General features: G+C 46.8%; 1 protein-coding gene across 2 annotated transcripts in view; it reads right to left on the reverse strand.

Moving 5' to 3' along the window:
* Gpc6 (glypican 6) overlaps nt 1-25,641 on the reverse strand; it is a 979,345-nt gene that overhangs the window by 54,707 nt on the left and 898,997 nt on the right. Inside the window, exon 7 of one of the 2 annotated variants that reach the window (XM_005079406.4) lies at nt 22,404-22,433. The exons of the other annotated variant lie outside the window; for it this stretch is intronic. Within the exon in view, the coding sequence (XP_005079463.1) occupies nt 22,404-22,433 (30 nt within the window). The remainder of the gene's footprint in view (nt 1-22,403; nt 22,434-25,641) is intronic. 2 annotated transcript variants of the gene reach the window in all.

Raw genomic sequence — 25,641 nt, forward strand, 5'->3', positions numbered from 1 at the left:
ATGTCTCTGAAGTTCCTAGAAAAACATCCTGGCAAGATTCACAGTTCATCTTCCACTTCATGTAAGAGGTTATGGATTGAACACATCATATGAGAACCAATTCAAACTCCTTGTGCTCTGTCTTGCAATGTTCCGCCTACCCTGTCGCCTACACAGACTCCTCCTCACTGTCCTCCACGCTTTCCTTTGTAACTTTACACCTCCCAGAGGGAAGAAGCAGCCTCGTTTTGGTAAGGATAAGACAAGAGAGTCATTTGTAAGTTTGGGGATAATGATTAGTTATCACCTCAATAGGCACAGTAGCTCTCTGAACCAAGAACCAGGGATTAAAACGCACAAATGCCACATGCCACAGCATACATATAGAGGTCAGAGGACAACCTGCAGGCTCTCTCCTTCAACCATGTGGTTTTTGGTAATGAAAGTTGGTCATTAGGTTTGGCAGCACGTGCCTTTAACCACTGAGCCATCTCCCCAACCCTCAATATCACTCCTTTGAATGATGAACTAGCAAAACTAGGGGGATGAGTAAAATCTTAAATGTAGATGTGGAAGGGATTTCTCATGCTAGATTCAATGTTGGTTCTAGATTCTAGAGACTTAGGGTTCTCAAACTTGTTAGTCTTTTGAGACCACCAGATCCCGAGTCTCCTAGAGAGTCAGGTGTGGGGGGACTTGAGTGGGTTTGGTAGTTGGTCTTTGACAAGTAGAGGTTAGCGTGAAGCACCGACTTATGCGTGGACAGTGTCTTGGGTGTGTGAGCTTTCCCCTACAGTCTTAGGTGATGGGGAAGAGGCCATTACTGTGCTCCCAAGCCCTTGTATTTGTAGGATTCTTTGGATGTCCCATTCTGGGCCTTGCTTTAGGAAGTCATGGTGGTTGAAGAAGGATGTGGGATGGTGCTATCCCATGTTTCTCCAGGTGACAGATTGTGCTGCCTAAGGTAGAAGTCCAGCTGCCTGCCACTTTGGAATGTTTCCGAGAGCACAGCTACGCTCATTAGCTTATGGGTTGTATATGACTGTTTTCACAGTATAAGGACAGAGTCAGTGGCTATGGCAGACAACTGCTCGGCAAAACTGCCTACTCACCCTGTGTCCCACTCTGCCCTAGGAAACAGAAAGCACTCAGATGAGGTGATGAGGGAAGCCTTAGACTGTCCGTTCAACTCGCCTTGCTGAAGGCGTTATAAGGAGCGTGAAGGGAGAAGACAGATGTTTGCTAAGGGCCCTGATTCAAAGCTGTGACTTCATTTCCGCCATTCCGTGGCCTCTCTCTCCCTCCCTTTCTCCTTCTCTGCAGCCATACAGCCTCCACTGCTGGCCACTGGCTACCCCATGAAGAGCTTCTGCGATCAGAAGGTCAGGGTTTGAGTCCTGCTTCTTGTATGCAACTGTGAGCTCCAGGAGATTTACCTGAGCATCTGTGGACTGGCATTTCCTGCACAAGAAAGCAGAGCTGATGGTACTCACTCCAAGGCTCACAACGGGGCTGACTAGTCAGTGTGTGCTGAAAACTGCGAAGTCATCCAACAACACATTTCACCTATTGTGTTTGGCTACAACACCATTGGAGAATTCAAGTAGTAAACTAAAGACCAATTGCTCAGACCCTGCCAACACATTTATTCCAAATGGCTCCCCCCCACCATGGGTAAGACCTGAAATTCCTTTGACCACAGTCTACTGTCTGACAGGGGTCCTAGGATGAGAGAGCTCTATGGAGGCACACTCTGATGCCAGTGCTTGTCCATGGCTGGCCTCTAATGAGGTTTATGGCCTTGGCTATGTCTAATGAGGAATCTGGAAGACAGCTAATAAGAGTAAAAAGCTGCCTCTAACTAAAACTTGAAAGTTGGAAGTAAAGTGGAAAGAAGGTTATAGACAAAAATCAAGGAGCCCCTGAGAGTTTCACAGCTAACTGCCAGGGCTCACAAGTCTGCCTGGCTCAGCACAGCCTTAAGAGGGTAAAGCACACAGATATTAACTCATAAAGCATGTGAAGAGCCTGGAATCCTTCCCATCCCTCATGCACAGTCCAATTTCATCCCTAAATCCCTCATCTGTGACTCTTGGGAAACTCTTGTCATGTGCAAAATCCTCAAAATGATTTCCAGAAACTTCCTGTAAGTACACACAGAGAAGGACTAGGTGAGCCCTTCTGGTAACGTTCCCATACATGGTGGCGATAGAGAAAAGCATCCTGGTTGTACACAGGGACCCTCATGTCTGTTAATTACTTCTCATGCAGTCTTCCTACGTCACATTCACTCACGGCAAAAGTCATTACTGGCCACCTCAATCAGAACCACCAAGCTGATTGTGTTTATAAGAAACTTCAAAACACACAAAAGAAAACCTCTCTAAAAGTCCTTCAGGAAAACAACCCTCTTCTTTGCCGGGATACAATGCTACAACGTTTCCATGTAACTACCCTAAGTTGGTAAACCACACCTTTAGAGCTCTGATCTCAGCTACAATGTTTCCATGTAACTACCCTAAATTGGTAAACCACACCTTTAGAGCTCTGATCTCAGCTACAATGTTTTCATGTAACTACCCTAAGTTGGCAAACCACACCTTTAGAGCTCTGATCTCAGTTACAATGTTTCCATGTAACTACCCTAAGTTGGCAAACCACACCTTTAGAGCTCTGATCTCAGCTACAATGTTTCCATGTAACTATCCTAAATTTGTAAACCACCCCTTTAGAGCTCTGATCTCAAGGCAGATTCAGTCACATTTTGATTGCCTCATGCCAGAGACCAACAGCTGAGCCCGCTCTGGCTCAGAGATAGTAAGTCGGCAATAAAAACCATGTACAGAGAGATTCTGCAAAGACTTCTCATCTTCCTCTTTGATGAAAAGGTCCAAACTGAACCAGTAAGGGTATAACCTGACACTAGTATCTTCTGCTTAGGTGTATTGTTTTGGGTGGCTCCTCAGATCTGAAATTTTTCCATATCATGTATCACAATGGATCATTTGCATGGGAATAGGACATAGCTGGTTGGTCAGGCCTCAGTTCAATCCAGATGCTATCTGGGACATCCTGGACCTTCTAGTGACTTGAGATTTGGCCTCACAAACATCTACTAGAAAAAAGAGGTGACAAGTGAGAGGAAGAGGAAGACTCCACAGCATTGGGAGAGAAGAACAGCATATTTAAAGACACCACGCAGACTCAGAGGAGTATCTCCATTTCCCCAAACCAAGCCTGAAGAGAGCCACGTCTTGTCATCTCTTAATGAAGTCCTGCTGTCCAGAACATTCTGGCCTCATCATTAGCAAGGACTTATTCTTGGATAGATGCAGAGATCACATCTTACAATAACCCAGAATTTGTTTATTTGTTTTTTGAGATGGGGTTTCTCTGTAGCTTTGGGAGCCTGTCCCAGAACTCGCTCTGTAGACCAGAGCCTGGCCTTGAACTCACAGAGATCTGACTGCCTGTGCCTCCCAAGTGCTGGGATTAAAGGCATGAGCCACCACTGACTGGTTAACCCAGAATTTTTTATAACTTCATGGTGAGGGAGAAAAAAAAGATAGAAGACTATTGCGTGGGGAATCAAGATTCACTTGACTCAGTACAGAAGTTTATTCAGGGAGAATGCCCTTGCACAAGAGGCGGGTGACCACCGCAGGCTCCAGCTCCAAGGATCCACCCAGGCTGTCCTCTGTGACCCAACCAGAAGCAACAGAGAGTGAGGGGCTGGGAACCCCAGATCTCATCCTGCCCTCTATCATGCCGGCACCTGTGACCACACCCAAATGGGCGTGGTCAGTGGTACAGGTGTGGGTTGGGTGGATATCTCACTACAGAAGATCGGATGCTTTTACTCTAGGAAATTTTCTGTAGTATTCAAAATTGGCTCCATGTGTATTGTCTAAGTGCTCCCAATGCCCTGTGAGGAGGGCATCATTTATTGCCTGAGAGAGCCTGACAAGTGAGCTTGCCTTTCCCTTTGAGGAAGCTATACTCCTTGCTTTTTTTTTTTTCCCTAACCTTGTTTCTGGGTTTAACTGATGACTTTTCTCTTCAGTGACTTTCCACGGCTGTTTTGAAATGCATTTGATTGGGGGGGGGCATCGGGACAGACGCTTAAGCCGTACCTCTACGAACTTGATGAACACATACTGCCCTGCATACTGAGCAGATGTTCCCGTGACGTCTACATGTTCTCCCAACACAGAGCAATGAGGGTCAGTCCCTGCCTCCCTCTGCATCACCATGTGGTTGCTTATGTTTGGTTGGAGTTGGAGCTGGACTGCTTCGTGTAACTCAATAAAGGAATGAGCTCAAATAAACCGGAGGAGACCCAACCTTTCTTTCATTTATCGGTGGTTCTGCATTTGGGCGAGGCTGGCAGTAAGCAGGTGATGGCTAGCCTCTGCCACGGCCCCGGGGATGCCGCACTAAACACAGAAATGAGTATGCATGGCTGTGTGTGGATTGATTTTTAAGACAGGGCTGCCAGAGCTGCTGACACAACTCTGCTGTTAAAAATGCACACTGCTTGTTCTGGGAGACGGCCAGAGTTTGGTTCCTGTCTCTCACGCTAGACAGCTCACAAGCAGCTGCAACTGCAGCTCTATGGGCTTTGACCTGCTCTTCGGGGCTCCATGGACACTTTCACCTATGTATACATGTGCACACACCCCCACAGACACGCACGCGCACACACATGTAACCCATAATTATATATGTTTGCCAATCCCTTCAGACAAACATCTGTCTAGTTCCAAACCAAACAGTCCAACTCGAGGCTTACCCAACCCCTTTTCTAACAGGCACTTCACGCAGCCGCTCAAAAACAGTCCTCCCACTGTAGAAAACGTAGAACCTCCATGTCAAGTTAAAACACGAAAGAGAGAGAAGTCATATTTTATGGACATCCAGAGGCAAATGGAGTTCAGGGTATGAAAGGAAAACACGAAGTTTCTAAAACCATTTTATGTGATTGCTGCCCTGTTATCGTCCTGCCTCTTCAGATGATCACATTGGAGCAGTTGACACACAGAGCGGGTCAACACCCCAGATACACTTCCTGTGCAGTTTCTCCTCTGTCCCCCCACAGGGGAAAATCATGGGATGTCAAGCTCCACATTCTATGACTGGTACCCGCCTTTAACAGGGGAGGGGCCAGAGCTGTGCTGCTTCTACCGTGATGTACCCGGGCACCATCCAGAGCCATGGCTAAACGCGGATTCTGACGCGGTAGGCTTGGGGTGGACTGAGCATCTTCATTTCAAAGAGTGAACAGGAGAGACTGGTCTAAGGACACCGCTTTGAAAGACCGAGAGCAGCTGTTGGCAATTGTGGCTTCCCCCAAATGCAGAGGGGCCCGGGGTCATTCAGGAGCCAAAGGGGTCAGCACCCATGGAGCCAGGGCTGAGTCCAGAATTTTCTCAAGTGTCCAGGGGATGTTAATGTGTGGCCAACGTTGTGGACTGCCGTACCGTAGGCCCAGAGAAGTGAACTGACGGTCCAAGATGGCTTGGTCAGTTACAGTCGGGGGTTTTAAATGAGGGAGAAGCCCTGATTACCTGGTGAACACTGGAAGGGCTCCTAAAGCTATTAGCAGGCAGGCCGAACATAGGTGAGATGGCACCGTGTTCAGAAACGCAGAAGATACTAAGGGAGGGGAGGGAAGGTGGGACTGACATCAGTGTGGGCAAAGCAGGGAGTTTGGCGTGATGCTTTGTCACTGACAAAATCCCTCGGGACCCTTTCTCCATGAAAGCAAGCGACTTGACAGGAACAAACTCAGAAGGAACTATCTACCTATGTATCATCTGTCTACCCATCTATCTTTTTATCATCTATCTACATACCTACCTACCTACCTACCTACCCATCTCTCCATCATAGCTCTACATACCTACCAACTACCTGCCTGCCTGCCTGCCTGTCTGTCTGTCTATCTATGTATCATCTACTTACCTCCCATCTATCCACCAACAATCATCTACCTTCCTCACTATTGATCATCTATCTCTGTCTATCTATCTATCCATTCATATATCTATCCATCCATCTATCTATCTATCCATCCATCTATCATATCTATCTATCATCTATCTTTGCGTGTGTGTACAATGTATATAATGTACATACCAGCATATGTCTAGGGTTTGGACACATGTGTAGGATGTGTGTACGTATGTATGTGTGTGTGTGCAGGATGTGTGTGTATGCATACCATGGTGTGTTTATGCATACGTTTAGGCTAGAGGACAATGCTGTGTGTCAGCCCTCACTATTCACCATGCTGAGACAGTCTCTTTGTTGTTCACCATGTGTGAGTCAGGTCAGCTTGACCTGTGAACTTCTGGGGAATTCTCTTGCCTGCCTCCCATCTTGGTGTCTGGACTCTGAGATTATAAACAAATGCTTCCGTACCTGGCTTTGCATGGGTTCTGAGGACACAAATTTGGACCTCATTGGGTATGTGGCAAGAACTTTACCACCGAGCCAGCCTCCCGACCCTGAAAGGTACATTTACATTCAGAAATGGACAGTACCTTCAGCTGCCTCAACAAGCCACATGACCAAACTTTAGAGGCTGAATAATCACATCTGGCTTCCTTCCTGCCTCTTGGGAGGTTCAAGAAGTCATGTGTGTGGGAATGGACAAAATTTCTGACCCAGCGATTTCTTCCCCATATAGGACCAAGGTTAATGGAAAAAGAGGAAGGGGGAAACACAGTTAGGGAAATTTATGAACGATCCATGATTTTCTGAGTCCTTGACTGGGAGAGTGGGAATCAGTTTCCTTGTAGAAGCACACATCTCAGTACACTTGCACAGTTGTTTAGCTGTAATTGTTTGGGATCTGATAATTTCTCTCTGTCTGCAGATCCTGTGGAGAATAAACTCCCCCTGGACTGAAGACCTTGGCTGTGTAATTTGGGACATGCTTCCTGAAAGAGGAAGTGAGAGCATGTTTCTCCTCCGAGAGCAAACTTGGATGCTTCCCAGACTAAGCAAATGGCAGCCGTTCGGGACACGGCGAGGCGCGGATCTGCTCCTGGGAACTGCTTGCTGCTTGTAGCAAGAAGATGTGAGGGGCGTAGGGAGTGGTGGAGCCTGGGAAAACTGTGAGCTCATGTGAAAATTTATAGTGTTGAGCACACGGGGGACCCCTGCTTTTGGCCAAATGTTTTCAGAGGCTTACACTCAAGCCTCTCCACCTCTATTCTTGGGAGATGTTCCTGAGGAATTTGTTTGATTGTTCTGACTCTCTTTTGGGTAACAAAGAAATAGGAGACATTCACTGAGAGACAAAGTTGCTATTCTGACAAGGAACTAAAACCCCCGAGGGCTGCAGTGCCTGGAGGTAGGGGCTTGCCTGCTTCATCTCTGCTTCGTTTCCGGTGGGCGCTCTCGGAGTCCTCCCCACTACAGCTCCCCCTCCCCTCCGGATTTACATCTGCAGGGTTTGTTTGGTCTTCAGCTCTTGGTTGGACCTAGAAGGAGTCACCCTTCAAAACCCTGCACTCATGCTAGACGCTCATGATTGGTTTGCGCGCAGACTGCTGAGCTTTTAAAGTATATTTCTTGCTTTAAAGACACATGGCACAGGCTTGGTGACAGGATGAGTCCTGCCTAAGGCTACTCAGAGCGGTAGAGCTCAAAGCCGGACTAGAACCCAGGCCCCTGGCTCCTAGTTCACACCCCTTCTATACCAGGCTGTCCACCCACTTCTTAACAGACTGTGCAACCTCAGGACCAAAAAGGGGCATCATCACAGAATGGGAAAGTGCCAAACACAATAGACGGGCCACAGGATGCTCAGAAATAGTATTCCTTAGTGTGTTTACCATATTTATGCAATCATTTTACGGATAGGCTTGCAGGAGGCAGGGCTGTGTTGCTGTCATCTAAGTGGGGTGTCTGTCTTTGCATTTGCTTCTGACAAAGTCAGGGAAGTGACAGGAGGCTGCGGCTGACATCGGCGAGGCCCCGTGTCAGAGGCAGCCAGAGTGTAGAGCTTCAATCCCGCACTTCCAAGAAGTCTGATGTGGGCTTTTGCTCTCTCTGTTGGGGGAACTTGCTTTCAGATGAACTCTGTGAAGCACCAGTCACGAGGTCTTTTAATCCATGTCTGGTACAGTGATCTCCCCAAAGAAATATCCACAGGCTGTATTAGTCATAGGGACGCAGACGTGGAAATGGCTCGAAGTCAGCGGCAGTCTACCTAGCAGGGCGGGGCAGCACACATCTGAGTCGTTTCATGCTTGTTACATACGTGGCTAGGGGCTGGGAAGCACGAGCACCAAGTTCAGGTCGCAGAACCCACGAAAGGTGTGTGGCAGGGATGGACAGACCAGTGACTGCAGCACTGGGGAGCCCCTGAAGCCCGCTGGTCAGCCAGCCCAGCAGAATTGGCAAGCTCTAGGTTCAGTGAGCAACCCTGTCTTAAAAAAATAAATGAGAGGAAGGAAGGAGACCCCGGATGTTGACCTCTGCCACACACACACACACACACACACACACACACACATGCACACACCATATATATATGCAAATATATAGATCTCTTGTCCTCTGTCTCCCGTAGCTCATTTACTGTTCTGCTTGGTTGGCCCTGCATCTTAATGCAGGTTACCCACATGGACAGAATGCTAGTCTAGCCCGGCGGGTGGGCGGGTGGGCAGGGAGGCTCTTAATAAAAACAGTGACAGCCCTTGCCGCAGCAGCGGGCTGTGTAGCGTACCAGATCTCTGGGAGGCAGAGGAGGTAACGCTGTGCTAGTTTCCTTCTCACCAACTTCAACGGGGGAAGGTGAGGAAGCATGTGTGGCTGGAAAGTCAATTTTAAACATCCCCAGGTGTGTGGTGTGGCTCTGCTTCTCACAGCTAGGGACCCTCTCTGCGTGGATTGCCTCTGCCCTAAGGGAGACGCTGAGGTTGGTTAGGGACAGGGGAAGGAGGTGAAATTTACTCTGCTCTCCCCTGTGACACACAGTCTGCTAGTAGGGAAACAGAATCGAGAGCCTCTCACAAAAGGAAAAGACAAACTCAGGTTTGGATCTCCTTTTCCAGTCAGTGTGGACACCCAGTGTCCCCGTGAAAGGGACAATCGGGCTGAGGTGGGGAGGGGAGGGGTGGGGGTCCCGGAGGATGCACAGTGACTTCCAAGGGCTTGGTGGTTTTGAATGCTTTGCCTTTGTTCTGGCTCTGACGGCAGGAAATGAACCGTGATATGAAAACACCTTGGTTCTTGTGTTGTGGCCTAAAATTCCAGGAAAGAAGCCCCAGCTGTGAGGTAGCCACAGCGCGGGGAACCGTGGAGCTTGAGGGAACAGGGGAAGGGAAGCGAGTGGCCCCCCAGAACCAAGCGTCTGGAAACATCTGGGATGAGGTGCTTGGCGATTAATCATCTCTGCGAGATTCCGGTAGTCCCCAAGTCCCTCGCACAAGGCAGTTTGCTGACACAGGGGACGATACCACCACAAACAACGCCAGCAGAAAACTGTCGCAGCTGCACAAACAGCCCTGCCCAGCAGAAGGCACGGGGGCTGGTTTCTAAAATTATCATGTGTGGAAAAAATGCCCGAGGAGCACCTCAGACGACGTCTCAGAGAATCCCAGGGTCCCACATTTGGGCTGAGAGTGTTTGGTGTCTCATGTCGGTGGAGGTGGCGTCCAAACTGTTAGCCTGATGCTGCTGTGAGAACTAGATTGTTGACAAAAGGGCGTGGGGGCCGAGGAAGGCTCCGCCCGTCTCCATGCTGGTGTTTGGAGTGGGTCTCCTGGGAGGCGGGGCCGAGTGGTTGTGGTGACCCTCAAAAAGCCTGTGGGCTTGCAAGCTGGGGAGTTTGAGAACTCTCAGCACTGCTCCCCATCTTGGCTCTCGCCTTTTCCTGCCCTTTTACCTGAGAGGGGAAAGGTTAGGGCACTCACTGGAAGGCCTTGTCCCTGAATCTACACTTTTAACAGGAAATGAGAACGTGTTTGGCAGAATTCCCCGAAGGGGTTAATTTAAAATGCATCCTTGAAAAAGACAGCAGCTGTAGTTGACTGATTGCAACTGATCTACCATCCTGTGACAGGAGAGGAGGCTCAGTGTGTGTGCTTGTGTGTGCTTGCGAGTGTCCCTGTGCATGTGTGTGTGAGTGTGTGCATGTGAGTGTGTGTGTTTATGTGTATGCTCACCCGTGTGTGTGTGTGTGCTTGTGTGTGCTTGTGTGTGCTTGTGTGTGTGTGTGTGTGCTGGTGCTGGTGCATGTGCATATGTGTGCATGTGAATGTGTGTGCAAATGTGTGTGCATGTAGTGATGTATTATTTATGATTTAATAAAGCTTGCCTGAGGATTCAGAAAGTGAAGTCAGCCACAAGCTATAGCAGCCAGGCACACACCTTTAATCCCAGCAGCCATAAGCTAGGAGGTAGTGATACTCCATTAATCCTAGGACCTAGGATTAAGAGACAGACGGATCTTCTGTGTCCAAGGCCATCTAGATGTAAACAAGAGTAAATGAGTCTAAAAGAGAATTATGTCTGGTACCTTTAATCCCAACATTAGGGAGGTATAGAAGACAGAAGCAAGGTCTCAGAGAGGCATTCATTTTCCAGCCATGCTGAGGAGAGGTTACAGCCTGAGGTTTGGTGAGAGCTCCTGGAGACAGGATCAGCCCTTTCAGCTGAGGTAAGAGCAAGTGGCCGGCTGCTTTGCTTTTCTGATCTTCAGTTTGAAGTTCAAACACCAATGTCAGTCTCTGGGGTCATTTGCTTTTTGTGTTACACGTACATGTGAGTGTGTGTGTGTGCGTGTGTGTGCATGTGTGTGCACATACATGTGAATACAGGTGCCTGCAAAGGTCAGCAGAGAGCATCAGATCCTCCTGAACTAGAGGTCCATGTGGTTATCAGCATCCCGTTACGGATTATGGGATCTGTACTCTGATTCTCTTAACTGTGGGTCATTTCCCCCACCCCCAAGGCATCCATTGTCTTTGTGACAAAGAATGGTGAATAAAACTAGTTTGGTTTTACTTTTCTTTTGTTTGTTTTTTTTCCTTCATATATATAATCTTATGGCTCTTCCTAATTCTGAAATACACATTATTTCAGTATATATTAATGTAGATACATGGCTCACATACTTCCAACACTCCTGATTTTTAGCAGAAGAAAAGAGGATAAAAATGTGTTTTACAATCAGCACAGCACTGTGTAAAATCGCATTACTAGGCATATCACTGGACTACAGGTTGAAAGACAAAGACCTGATTTTGGCTCTGAGCTGGAGTGATGTGGGGATCTGTCGTTTTATTGCTGGATCCTGGGAACGTAGGGTATTAGCCTGAAGTGATGATCAGCCCCTTCCAAAGGTTGTTCTCCCCAGGGCCTGGGAGTAGTGGACATAGCTAGCTCATGGCTGCCTTCGCCTGCTCCCCCACCCCCAACCCATGACCATCTTGAGGGAGGACCCACACTGGTGGTGAGGAAAAAGCCAGTGCCATTTCTGGCTCTGTTTCCCAAAATACACAGTGGTGCTCTGAGAGCTGGCATGAGCCAGTCGCCAGTCCAAGGCACCGGTGTTGCTGGTAAGCAAAGAGCCACTAGAGTCACTTTGCTCCAAGAGGGTTGGAAAACAGTTGACCACAATTCAAGGCAATGCAATCCTTTGGACACAGGAGACCAACATGTAAGAACGGTTTCCACCCAAAGTCGGTTTTCTGGAGGGGCCCTTCAAACTCCCACGGGCATTTTAAATTACTGTGCTGCAAACCTCTTATCGTCTTCAATCAATAGACCTATGGCTTTCACCCAGAATGCACAATTTAGAAAAAGAAAAAAGTGCCTGACAATACTAGGAAGCACCCCCACATGGATGCTTGGAAACCCGAGGCTCGCAGTCGTCAGCCTTTGAGAACAGGTCAGCTATTTTAGGGGAAGCAGACTCACAGAGCTGGTCGAATATTCTGGGTGCATTCCCAGTAGCCACTGGCACCCAGAGACCACTGCCCTTTGTCTCCCTGTCCGCAAAGATCCCTTCTTTGTTCCCCTTCAGTTCAGCTACGAGAGGGCGAGCTCTCTTTCCCAGGTTCTGTCATCTGTGTAGTGAGGTTACTCTGGGCTCTAAGACCAGTGCTAGCATCAGAAAGGCAGGCCCCACATTCTCTGCTTCCCTTCCTCTCTTCCTTTGTCAATCAAAGCCTATGAAAGCACCAGCCCACGGAACAAAGCAGCAGCAAACCTGTTGCTGTGCCTTGTCACCTCTAGGCTGACCTTTGCAGATGGCAGACATATCTCAGACCCTATAGGAGTGTGGCACTAGGCGTCTGGGAATGGGAACCAGCCCTGGGAGTCTCCTGGTGGCTGACACCAAGTGACAGCAGGTTCCTGCTGCTCCCAGCTCTGCAAGTACGGCAGTGCTGGGCAAGCCATCTGTCTGTCCCGAAGCTTCCCAAACACGTAGCCTCCGCCTCAGGGTTTGCTGCCCTATGATAGCCTGGGAGGGAAATCCTGCTGCAGCCTGGACTCTGTTTTGTAGGACAGACAGACAGACAGACAGACAGACAGACAGGAGAGTTCACTGGACATAAATCCAGAAGAAACGAGAAGCCTGGGTTCTTACGCTGGCTTCTTTGTCACTTGTCCTAATGCCTTTCATCTGAATGTTATGCCTCTCTGTCCCAGTATTTTAAAAAGAGAGAGGTCAAAATGGGGGAACATAGAAATAGCTGCAAGATTTTTCTTCTTGTTGTCAGTCCTGTAGTCAAATCTACTCTCGAAGCACTGATCATTGTGCAGGCAAATTGCAGTCGGAGACATGTCCCTGGTGTCACCTTCAGAGGATTTTTTTAAAAAGAGAGCTATTTCAAATGCATTTCACCTTCATATTAATTTCTGTCACCTAATTTGGGTTTTTCATATCATCTGCCAGCACTTCTAGCTGGCCTGGCTTGAACGTGCTTTTAAAAAAGCCTTTCTTCAGCAATGCTGGGCGGCGATGGGAGGCCACAGGCCTGCACCTCGCTCCCAGCAACGCGTCCCTGGTCTCTGTACATGCCATCCTTCCCCTGGGTTACTGTCACCCACCGTTAGCTGCATCCTTCTTGAATACTTTCACGGAACGCGAGTCCCGCATCAGCTTCTCAAATGCGTCACCACCAGCTTGCTCTGTGGCTGTGTCTTGGAGAGGCTCTGCTGTTAACTTTGTTTGACACAGGGGGAGGCCAGCACCCGCTCACCGCCCTTCTCTGTAAGCCCTCAGTGCCCGCCCCCCTGTACTGAGCTTTACCAGTCCGTCTTCACCGTGTAAGCATGAAGCCTAACTAGACACTTACTGCACAGACCGAGGGTTGGGGTGGAGCTGTTTACCTGCCCGCCTGTGTTAAATTTACTTCCCGCCCACATGCCCGAATCTTTTCAGCCGAATGCTGTTGTTGGTAGCCGCGGAGAGTCTACTATTGCTTGCTATCCCTGCTAACACTGGAAATAATGACAAGGGTTAAGGCAAGGCGTGGCTCGGCAAGGACATTAGACTTACTCCTTGCAAACTGACGTACCCAGCACAAGCAACTGGATATCACGGCATAAGCAGTGTTTCCCAATGACTGCTACCACCCCACATTCCAGAGCTGACAGCTCAGTTGGTGATTTTTCCTTTGCCTTGTTGGCCTGGGTTGGTAAGTATATGGAGGAGGGGCTTTCCAGCTGCCAGCCCAAAAATGTCATGAATGGTCTCTTTGGGTTTGCTTTTGTGAAGGCTCTTGGTAAGGAGTGGCATCTTTTAGTGAGAATTTGCCATGGGAGAAACCTACCAGTAAGGAGTTCTAGAGGTGTGTGTGTGTGTGTGTGTGTGTGTGTGTGTGTGTCTCGTCTGTCTCTCTAGAAGCTTAGAAGCTTAGGTGTTAAGCATTGTGAGACCTTGTTCCAACAAAGGAGTTAGGTCAAGAGGCTCAGGCTTGGTCCTGTTGGAGCCACAGAGTTGGGGCTGTGGAATTTGCTGATCAGGAGTTCATGTAGGTACCTGGAATTATGCTAGCCAAGCAACACCAACTACCCTGTAGCTCAATGGAATACTTTCTAGAAAAGTTATCAGAAATAGAGGACCCACGTAAAAAATTATTGCAATGCTCTGATGAAAAATGGACATTTCAGTAGGTTTAAGGATCTGAACACATTCCTGGAGGAGGAAGTTACCGAGTGTGTGTGTGTGTGTGTGTGTGTGTGTGTGTGTGTGTGTGTGTGTTTCTGTGCATTTCTCGGGAAATATAGAAACTGGATCCCCTAACAGCTCTGCTTACTAAAACCAACTAACACTACCACATAAAACATAGAAATTACGTTTTTAAGGAGTCAACAGGTTGGCAAGAAAGTAAGAAATCTTCAAAGGCATGAAGCGAAGACTCTATACTAGGAATAAGAGCACTGAGGCTGGCTTTTGCCAGAAGGACATTCTTCAGATGTAGATGCCTTAAGCTTTGGCTTTACTCCATCTGTAGGTTTGGCAAAGGACAGAAGATTAAAGTAAGGCTTTGGGTGATGAGGCTGCAACAGTGCCCCAGTAAACACTACTGGGGGCATAAGGGGGAACCTTCAGGGTGGGCATGAGGTGCCTATAACCTTCAACACAGGCCAAAAAAGATCTACTGATTGTTCGAGGAATACACCCCCCCACACACACATGGTTGGAATACAAAGAAATAAAGTACTATTCCTGAGAATCTGCAGCCCTATTTGACAAGACCAGTAAACTCTTCAACATTCAAAGTGTAAATCTAAGTGTTCAGTGAATGTCTTTCAAATGGGAAACACAGAATTAGGAACACGAGAAGCAGCAGGATGTTAAGGCCAGCATATTTGGAAGGAAGAAATAAACACTGGAGATCAGCAATCTCCGTGTACGCAGATGGATTACATGGAAAACTATGGATCATGGGAGAAAGCTTTCATCAGCTGAGGAGGGGAGGGACAGAGCCTCGTCATGGGTTAAGGGTTGTGGAGAGCACAGCAATGAGGTAGGAACAGGGGAAGAAAATGAAGTAGGCTTGAACAATATTTGAAAAGATACAATGGCTTAGAATTTTCCAGAATAATGAGAAAAGTGACCAGATTCAGAAATCTCAGCTTACCCCAGTCAAATAAGCAAAAACAGTTTACATCTACACTTGTAATACTATTGTAGGACAAAGGACACAGAGAAGGAGGACTTGAAAATTTAAACTATGTTAGTGTGTGTGTGTGTGTGTGTGTGTGTGTGTGTGTGTGAGCGCGTGCATGTGCAGGTCAGAGAACAACTTGCTGGAGTAAGTTCTCTGCTCTCTACACGTGTACCTCAGGCATTGAATTCAGGCTGTCACCCATGGGAGTCAAGTGTCTTTAACCGCTGAGCCATCTTGCCACCCAGAACAATTTTTTTAAATGGAAGTTTAAAAAGCTTATAACTGGATTGCCTTTGTTAAGAAGTCTGCACGGATGAGAGGATGAGGACTTCTAAGCAGTGTCTTCTCCTCGAGAACAGGCACAAACAGAAGGCTTGCTTTTCCCAAGCAATGTGTGTCTTGTTCTACAGACAGCCTCTGGGTCTTGGTATTTTACATGAGATCAATTAAAGCAGCTTGCTGTCTCTGTTTCTTTCCCAGTGCTGTTCCAACTCAGGCCCCTTTTCCCTAGCACTTAGAGAGCTGGAAAAGAGAAACACAGGAAGTGCTCATCTTTTCAAGCGAATAGATGAGTATATTTCACAGAAATGAATGCCAGCTCCTTTGGGGGAGTTTTCTGAGGTCAAAATCCTTTAGAATAAAATTTACAAAGTCATCGGTTTCCTGCCTCATTACACATAAATAATTTATGAATTTGTATTGTAATTTTTCTCCCAGTAGGATCAAAGCTCTCAGATTTTTGCAAATGGCTTCGTGCAGAAGCCAAAGACACACATACATTCCCTAGACTTTTCGTTGCAATCGATACGTTTGCTGTTGCTGTCTGTCTCTGCAATTTCCCTGATTAACCTGTAGAAAGTATTCTCCTTCATGGACACAGCGCAGAGATAAACCAGTGCTGTAAGAGGAGACAAGGGCAGGTTCCAGAACACAGCTTCTCAGGAATCTTAAATGGTGATGAATGAAAGAGGGCGGAAGAGGGAACAGTTTGATTTGTTCCAACGAGGTTGACCCAGAAAGGAGCGAAGCAGAAAAGCTGCCTCGCCTAAGCTAACATGACAGGAAGTCACAAAAGATAGGTACTCTTCAGTCTGAGACATGGAGGCGGCATTGAGAATATGCACTGTCTGGATCCAAAAGACGCTTAAATGCCAGTAATAAACAACGTCTCCCTATGGCCTCTTCTTCTCCTACTCCTCGGCAGTAGCATTTACATCCCTCTTTGAGACACTAACATCAGATCTGGGGTGAGTTGTCTCTGCTGCGGCTGACGCAGGACTGAATTCGAAGTTCAGAGGGGCCTCATAAGCCGCTGATGTCAGAATGCCCAGTGGATTAGGCAGAGCCTCTGCTGTGCTGGGGCAGCGCCCACACTTTTCGTTTTTGCCGGTCCTGGATGCTGAACTCGGAATATTTGCACTTGCTGGGAAGGCAAGACCTCTCCCGCTGAGTTACAACCCGCCTCCCCATTTCTGTCCACGCTCATTCCTTCAAAGGCACAAAAAAGGATCAGCACGTGGCATGCCAACCATTACGGCACGTTCTGATTTAATTTGTATTTAATTGTTTTTTCGTTTTCCACGGATTTGTGAGATCTGACTCTGTCGCGTGAGAGCCAACAAATACTTCTTGAATGAACAGTGACTGACTACTCTGTGTGTTTCCAACTCGAGGCTTGTGTTAGGGAGTGAGATTGTCGGTTTAAAAATGGTGACTGAAGGGTGTAGGGAATTTGGAGGGGGAGGGAGTAGGGAGTGTCCCTGAACAACTTTGTGCATGTGTGAGAATCTCAAACAATATGGTTTTAAAAAGAAAGAAAGAGATGGCGTTGTTGTCACGGACATGTCTATTTTCTAACTGGGTGAGATACACACCAGAATCCATCACTGACTTTTGGAAGGCTCCCCTGGTCACATGACCCACTTTGGCCAATTAGAGATGACTGAGGGAGGTGACGCATTCCTTCCAGGTGGAGACATTCACAGCTACTGTCCTCACGCTCTCCAACCAGTGCCACATAAGAAGTTTGATTGTGAAGCTCTGTCTAGCAGCGTCTCTGTCCCCCATGGTCCTGGAGGAAGGGTGCTGCAGACCCATAGTCAACCAGTGGGCATTTGACAAGAAGAAGAAGAAGTCAATGTGTTTGTGCACTGTGGCGTCCACGCCACGAACAAGTCTGAGGTATTGGGAAATGAAAGACAAGACGTCCAACCGTTTGGGCTAAGAATGCATCTGCCGCCTTTATTGCCAGGTTAATGCGTGTGTGTGTGTGTGTGTGTGTGTGTCTGTGTGTGTGTGTGTGTGTGTGTGCCACACCTAAGTGTCTTTACTGCAAGTGTCAAGACGTCTCTCCCTCTCCCTCTCCCTCTCCCTCTCCTCCTCCCCCTCTCTCTCTAAGAGAGGGAGCAGCCTTATATACAGGCTTACAGCACAGTGGAAAAACCCCAGGTGAAAGAGGTTGTGTTTTCCTCGTGCTAGCTGTTGATGTCAGTGAGGCAAGGAGGGGGCAGTAAACCAATTAGGACTAGAAAACAGGATGCACCTGTGGCTATCAGCTGACAAACAACCCAGAGACCCTGTGGGAGCTAAGGCCGAACACTGCACCACTGTGGGGCTATGCTCGGGCACAGCTTTTCCTTGTCTTTTTTCTTTGTGGTTCATCTAGATCAGCATAGCATTGAAAACTATTCTGAAGATATCACACACATGCCAACATCCTCTCCCCAAGCTTTTGCAAGATGACAATCATGGAGTTGTCCCTCATAGTGCATCCATTTTCTAGTATTTGGCCAGTCTTGAAGTTGTAAGAAAATACCTGTGGAATCAGGTATTTTGATGACGGTGACGGTGAATGAACTCAAGTATAGAATTATTGCATATTGCAGGTATCTCTCTACCTTCAACATTTATGAAGGGGAAGTTAATTTTCACTCATCTGGGTTTCTTTTCATCTGGTTTCTCTACAATGTTTATGCCTGAGGGTTATTGCCAGCAGTAAAGAGTGTCCAAGTATGTTATGGGAATGGCCAAATTCCCAGTGCCTTAAAATACATTCCATGGGCCCTAGAGTCGGCTAGAAGCTGATTGATTAGACAGCAAATAGAGCTGGTGGATACGAAATATCCCATTTCTCCAGCTCTACCACTCATAAGCATGGACGTCATATCGGGGAGTTGGGGAGCAAATGTCTCAGACAGCTCAGAAGAAATATTACTGCGGGTTTTCCATGGCAAAAAGGTCTGGAAATGGAGCAACATGTAATAAAAGGCTCATGTGAACTGACATGTCACATGAACAAACCATTTTAATAAGCAGTTTAGTGTGGTTGGCTTGCTAAGTTTCTTTTTTTTTTTTTGATCAGTTCACTGAAACATCAGTTTCATTTATTGATAACGGAAGATACTAGGAAGAAGTGGGTGGATGGACTTCTTCATTTGAGTAGTTTATAACTAACAGCAAAGTTTCCACTTAATCTGTCCAAGACTCGGATAGAAAGTTCTACTTTGTGAAAGAGAAAATGAGCTGTTAGACACAGCCCGTGTCAGGGATGCTACAGATGTTTAATGCCCGCAATTTGCATATTTTACCCATAATTATTCATTTGTTAATATACCTTCTCCATTTTGTTTGGTGTAGTCTATCCTCGAATGTGAAATCAAATCCCTATTTACTGTGGGTGTGCTAATGGTTTAGGAAGCCCTATGGTAGCTACTGTTCCCTGGAGAAGACAGAGCGGATCTGACTGACATAAAAAGCAAAGTAACCTTCCCTTGTTGATGACGCCAGCACTAACATCTCCCTGTAAAGTAGAACTTATGTGGCAGGGAGCTTTACTAAGTGCTATGCGACAGGGAAGAATTCAATACCTACACGTGTGGATTGATTGGAAGTATAGAATGCATCAATTTGGATTTTAGCTGAAGTCTAGGAATCCTGAAAGAAACTTTAATGTCCGAAGCAGAAAGTAAATATATTGACATCCTATAAAACAGGGCTATAAAACTATCGATAATAGTTGTATGTAAGTCTGAGCACGGAGCATTTCATTTTAAGGACACGCAGATCACCAACGTTTTTACTTACGTGTCTATGAAGTCAGAGGAACATTTAGCAGAGTTGAACGGGATTTTTTTTCCTGGGGGGCGTGGATAGCCTAAAGACTGATTTTAGACCACTCATACTGAATAAAAACTGTGCAAAAGGCTCCCTTTTGAAAGCGTGCATGTTTTTACGATGCTGCCAGGATGCGTAGACCCCTCTGGACTTGTCTTTGAAGCAGTGATGGTGACTAACTGTGTGTCATGTCCCAGGAAGCTACATGGCCAGGTCTCTGAGTTGTCCTCTTTCTCCTGGTGGTGTGCAAGCCCGCTTTATTTCCACTCTCCTATGATGCTCCCCACAGAGGTAGAAATGGTCTAGTGTCTGCCAGTAGGAGCAGAGGGTTCCACCACAACAGTCTTTCGGTGGGCTTCCAGCGGCGCTCACCATCGACTTGGATTTGTACATCCTTCAAAGCCACAGAGTAAGCAGAAGATCGTGGAGACAAGTCACCCCTTTCATGGGCATCTTCCGAGAGGCCCCACTTGGGCCCAGTCAAGGGCAAACCCGCTCAATGGGAAAGGCATTTCTTTGCAGCCCCATGCTGCGCATGTTGTCAGTAGAACAGCAAGGAACAGTCTGGGTAAGTCGGGTGGGATGGTTTTCATGTGTTTCTGTTTTTCTCCTGGCTTTGAAAGCACACTGCATTTTGCTGCTGTTATTTCCAATTGGTGGAAATGAAACTGGGGGTCTCAGTGGGGTTTTGTGGCAAACAGATAAAGCAGGTTCAGGCAAGACAGGGCAGCCCATGATCCGAAGGGGATTGAGCAGTAGTGGTTTCTTCACAGGGGTGAATGGGGCATAATTTACTCAGCTGCAGCAGAGCCTGGAAGCCAACCTAACTTTGACCCATTTGTCTTTAGGAAACTAATTAAAGTACAGAGGCTGGTTTTACTGTTGTTAGGGATGTTTTACTTTTTCTCACTCAGGCTGAGCAAAGTGTGTGTTTGTGTGTGCCTGTGTATGTGTTTGTGTGTGTGTCTGTGTGTGTGTCTGTGTCTGTATCTGTGTGTTTGTGTGTCTGTGTCTGTATGTGTATGTTTATATGTGCGTCTGCTTGCATGTATGTGTGTGTGTCTGTGTATGAGTGTGTATGTCTGTGTCTGTGTGTGTGTTTGTGTGTGTGTCTGTTTATGAGTGTGTGTCTATTGTGTGTGTCTGTGTATGTGTGTGTGTCTGTGTATGAGTGTGTGTCTGTCTGGGACAGACAGTAGAAGGGTCAGTTCCACCCTAAAGAGAGGTGCTGAACCCCTAGAAAATAAAAGGGTTTCTTAACTCCAGCTTGATTCCCTTTTGAAATGCAAAGTGGTGGAGCTCGCCGGATGCGGATGCAGACTCCTTTGAGGTGGCAGTGAAAAGCCATGGCAATTTGAAATGAACAACTGTTTCCCAGTCCTTACAGCCCAGGCTTCCTAAATCACATCCAAATGGCCCCAGAGAGGCATGGGAGAACATTTTTTATGACTAGCATTTTACTCTGAAAATGGCGTTAGCCACCAGATGAGAAAACAAGTCCAGGACGTTTGCTGCCACATCCATTTACTTTCAAAGCATAAAACACTAAAGCGGTGCCTTCCCCTTCCCCTCCCCTCCCCAATCCCCTTCCCCTTCCCCTCCCCATTCTGCCTCCCTCTCCCAATGCTGGAGAGAGTGGACCTCGGGCCAGCACTGTGGTACCAAAGGGCATAACTTGATGGGAGTTTTGCCGGTACTCAAGCCTTTAAGTGGTATTATTAATAACATGTTTGCTTCTACTAAATACCAATGAATTGAAGAAGATGCAGCAGATTTTTTTTAAAGATCCCGTCAACAACTGAATTTAGGGTTCTGATGTTTGGTGACAGTACACAGGGGAGGTCCAGCAGGCAGACTAGGGGTACTGGTGTGATGACATTCCTCCCAGCACACTGGAGGAAGGTGCGTTTCTAGAGGTGGAGCTACAAGGTCATGGTAACCACCTGCGGAGGAGGCCACCCTGGCTCCTTTGCAGGAACAAATCGGAAGAGAAAGCATCACACTTGGCTGCAGCTGCTCTGCCTGTTCATTTGGCCAAACTGACAGAAGCCCAACTTGGCCGCCTCTCATACCAGAGTCCTCTGTCTTCTGGTCTCTCTGTCTCTTGGGTCCTCTTGCTTCCCCCAAGCACCCTGTGCTAGGATGTAATCATGGGTGGGTGGGTGACTACTCAGCAGGGACAGGCTCTCTTTGAAATAAATGAATTCCGAAGGTGAGCTCTCACACAGTACTAGTAAACCGCCTAGGTTAAGGCAGAACACCGTTAAAGCATGGGAATGCTCACTCAGTAAACACGTACTCCTCCAGAGACAGACACCTCCGTTCCTGGTCCCAGGACACACGTATTGTACAGGTCTTTGTGAAACTGTGAAATGTGTAGCCCCAGGCTGGCCTCAGACTCTCGGGGTAGCTCTGGCTGGCTTTGAACTGCTACCACACTGTTGGCTTGAGTATACAGGTTCTCATGAAATAGCATTGTGAAAACCATATTCTATAATGTTTTAGTTAATGGGAACAGTCAAGGCAACCTAGAGTTTTTGTCCTCAGCCCAATACAGGTCACTTTCAGATAAAACACTATCCAGTACTCCCTCCCACAATTCTCAAACACACAAACGAATGAACAACAACAAAACCAAACTAAAATAGCACCCCCAGTACGCTCAAATACAATCAACAACAATATGCATGGAGAAAACACTTTGTACCATAAACTATTTTTAAGCCCTTAAATTCTCCAAGTCCCTGCTAATGGAAAAATTAGCTCCTTGTGCATGAGAATCGATGTCGGTTTGTTTTTTATTATCAGCGAGGTAATTATCGTCTCAGCACAGGAAGAATAGGCCCATCTAGCCCACTGGGATGGGCTAGTTTTTCAGGCAGATGACAATAGTCTGAGCATTGCAATAGGATGTAAATCAGCTACCAAATGCGGCAGTAGCCCACGAAGATTAAATTGGAAACCTTGCCATTGGGAAAGAATACCAAAGCAGTTACGAGCCATAAATAGCAAGCAGAGAGGAAACCAGGAAACAAGTTGACCCTGCACAGTGGTCAACTCATCCCAGGTAAAGGGAAGGGGTTAGGGTTGGGGTCAAAGGGGAAGGAGGCATTTCTCAGGAACACTCTTGACAAATAGGATGAACAAAAGAACGAGACCAGTGCTTACACTATGCTGCATGGTCCTCCACACAGTCCTCTGGGAAGCAAGAGGAAGACAGATTCAAAAGAAAAAGAAAGAGAGATTATTTTATACATCATAGCACAGCACGGGCATAAAGCGTAGATTCACCGGTTGGTTGGCTGACATTCTGTCCACCCTGCCCTCATGCCTTAGTGACTCTGAGAACAACAAGGAAATCTTGATACCGGGACCAGGTGAGATACTTACTGGAGTTGCTTTGGATTAAATCATCACAACCTGATGAGTTAGCTTCCAAGTTTCTCTCTCTCTTTTTTTTTCTCCTTAAGGTTGACTTTTATAAACCACATTCCTCTAAGGGCTGTAATTTAGAGTTCAGCTTGGCCCTAATGAAAACGCTGCTGTAAGTAACAGACAGTCCCTGCCTGCGTGTTCAGTGTGAGCACATTGTGCTCTAATTTTCTGAGCTCCTCGTCTAATTGCCTTTCGGGAGGCCCGGCGCTCCACACCTCTGTGCGCTCAGACCTGAAAGCAGCAGCTTCGTGCTGAATTAGTGTCGAGCCTGATGTTTCCATTGGGGGCGGGGGACGACTTTCTACAATCACAGCCTTACATCCAGGTGTTTCGGGGATTCAAGGAGGGTAAATTTACCAACAGGAGTTACCCCTTCAGAGTGCCAACCATGACCTCTGGCCCCCTTAACTGGGCACAGGAGAACTGCTGGGGTGAGACACGATGGGGGGGGGACAGCCTGTTAGGTAGACCACGTGATGGGCAGTGAGGACTCTGATACTTCCCCCAAAGCCAGATTTCTAGCAGCAGCTGAACTTATACAAATTCAATCTTTAACATGCTTGAAGGCTGTTGGCTACCATCAACAGCATCTTAGGCCCCCCGCAACTTTCTAAGGGCAAAGGGAAACTTTTCATTGTGATAGGAGAATTTCCAAGCTCCTTAGGAAGGCACTGGGCCTTGTGAAAGACACCATGCTTGTTCCGGACTCTGTGAGTTTTAGCAGTGACTCGGGGCTTGAGACCTTTATTTCTAAAACAAACCCCGTAGTTACCAGCTCACATAAAAACACAGTTTTACACTAACATTTACCAACAGATCCCAGAGTCAACACCACAGGCACTAATTTAAAAGGTGTCGAGAAGCCACCCTCAGGAGCTTCAGAACGAAGCGATTTTCAGGTGGGTGAGTGGAAAGCTCTTTTGATGTCGGCTCTTAAAACATTTTTCTCTGCTGAAACAGAGAAGTCTTTTCCAATTTCTGCCTTTTCTGGGACACATGCTTCCTATAAATATTCAGGAAATATCTTTTTCCGGGCAAAATTTAAAAAGGAGTGGGTCTCACAAGGCTTGTTTATAAACAGTGGGACAGGCTGCAACAGAGGACAGACCCTTCTGGAGAATTCATCAGGGTTTCCCCTTGAATAGGTCCATGAAAGACCACACTTGCCTCTTCAGAAGGCAAGCAAGCGCTTAAAGAGAAAAATGCCTTGGGGGAAGCCAGAGGCTGCAAGGGAGGCTCTGATGGGAACTTGGGGCCAGTGGTCTATGTCTTAAGGACAGCCACAGTAGAACATGTTTTGATGTGGGACGACTGAACTTAGGAGCAAAGGAGAGCAATTGGAAGGAGGCTGGCTGCCACACATGGCTAAGTCTCAGATTCGAGGTGATCAGAATCTCACAGCATAGAGTATGAACAAAACTGCGGTTCTCATGTACACAGCCCGAGGTCATGCCTGGGAGGACATGGGTGTTAGAGCTGATGGAGAGAACACTGTGCTGTACACCACATTTAGGTCCTGGTGTGAATACCTATGCTCTCAGGCTGGCCTTGGGTTTTCACATGTGACAAGTGATTAACCATTGTCATTTATTGTTTGAAAAAGATTGATGGACATAAAAGAGAATGTCTTCAATCAGTTTGCTGTTCCTGAACTCCTTCAGGGGGTGCATTTTGAAGGTTACTTGGTGAAGGTTTTTTATTATTATTATTAGTTTTAGTTTTAAGGCTCAAATCCCAGCTTTCATATACGTCAGATTTTGAACGTCATGGAATTGTCAGTGCTGTATTTTATTTAGTTTGTCTTTTACTGCAATAATACTGTATGGAGCAGCAGGATTTTGTTTTGTTGTTGTTGTTTGTTTGTTTTTCCTAATTTTATTTTCTCCATTTAAGGATATGTGTTTACTTAGCCTAGAGAATGAGTCTCTGTTTCAAAGGAAAAATATTCATTGATGGTCATAGATATCACTACCGTGTCCAAATTTAATGCAATTTAACCTAAGTGTGTAATATGACCTCCTTGCTTTTTAAGAAATTTATTCACCTATTGTGGTAAGAAGATTTAACAGGAAGCTTCCTGTGAGAGATTTTTGAGGTATGTAAGACAAAACTGTCCTCTGTGGGCATAATTTTGTACCTGAGATGCCTAAAACAGACTCATCTGATGCTGTGTTCCAGTTTAAACCGGGGCTGGTGGAAGTCTTGACAGTCCTAACCTCCTCTCATGACGGAGTTCATGCTAACTAAAGTGAGACCAAACCTGTACTCGGCAAATGTTTCTGTGCAGAGAGACACAAAGTGTTTTGTAAAGTAGAGTCCAAACAATGCTCTCTACAGAAAACCGACATTCTTGGAAAAAGGTGACCAAGTCATCGGTTGGCAGAGTAGAGTTGGTTGCTTCAAGGAAAAACTATGAAAATGTGATAGAGGACAGGAGTGGACAAAACCGGGGGGGGGGGGGGGTGTAGGACGAAGCAATCACGCACATGATTCCTTTTCCAAAACCTGTGCTGAAGAAGGATTTTATTTGCTAATAAAGGGTAATAAATCCAAAGCGTAATTTAACCGTTAATGAGAGCAGCTACTCTCTCGCTTCGACTCTTAATGGATAGACCTTCATGTTGTTATGTTCATCTGATTTTTTTTATGGGTAGGAATGCTGAGATGTACTTACACGGAGGCCAAATACAACCAATCTAATCTAACACGTTCTATACTGTAGAAGGGGTATTAACTAAAACCATAAAGCCATTCATAACAGGGACTAATGGTCATAGATATCACTACCGTGTCCAAATTTAATGCAATTTAACCTAAGTGTGTAATATGACCTCCTTGCTTTTTCACAACCAACAATCCTCGAGATTGAGTTTATATGACACAGTCAGACGTGGTTCAGATGCTGCGTGACCCCAGGGTTTTATCTGCTAATTTTACATCAAGGTAATTGGCAAAGCAACGCTCACCGCGC

The sequence above is a fragment of the Mesocricetus auratus genome, unplaced genomic scaffold (assembly GCF_017639785.1).
Source record: "Mesocricetus auratus isolate SY011 unplaced genomic scaffold, BCM_Maur_2.0 Super-Scaffold_2245, whole genome shotgun sequence".
Lineage (NCBI taxonomy): Eukaryota > Metazoa > Chordata > Mammalia > Rodentia > Cricetidae > Mesocricetus > Mesocricetus auratus.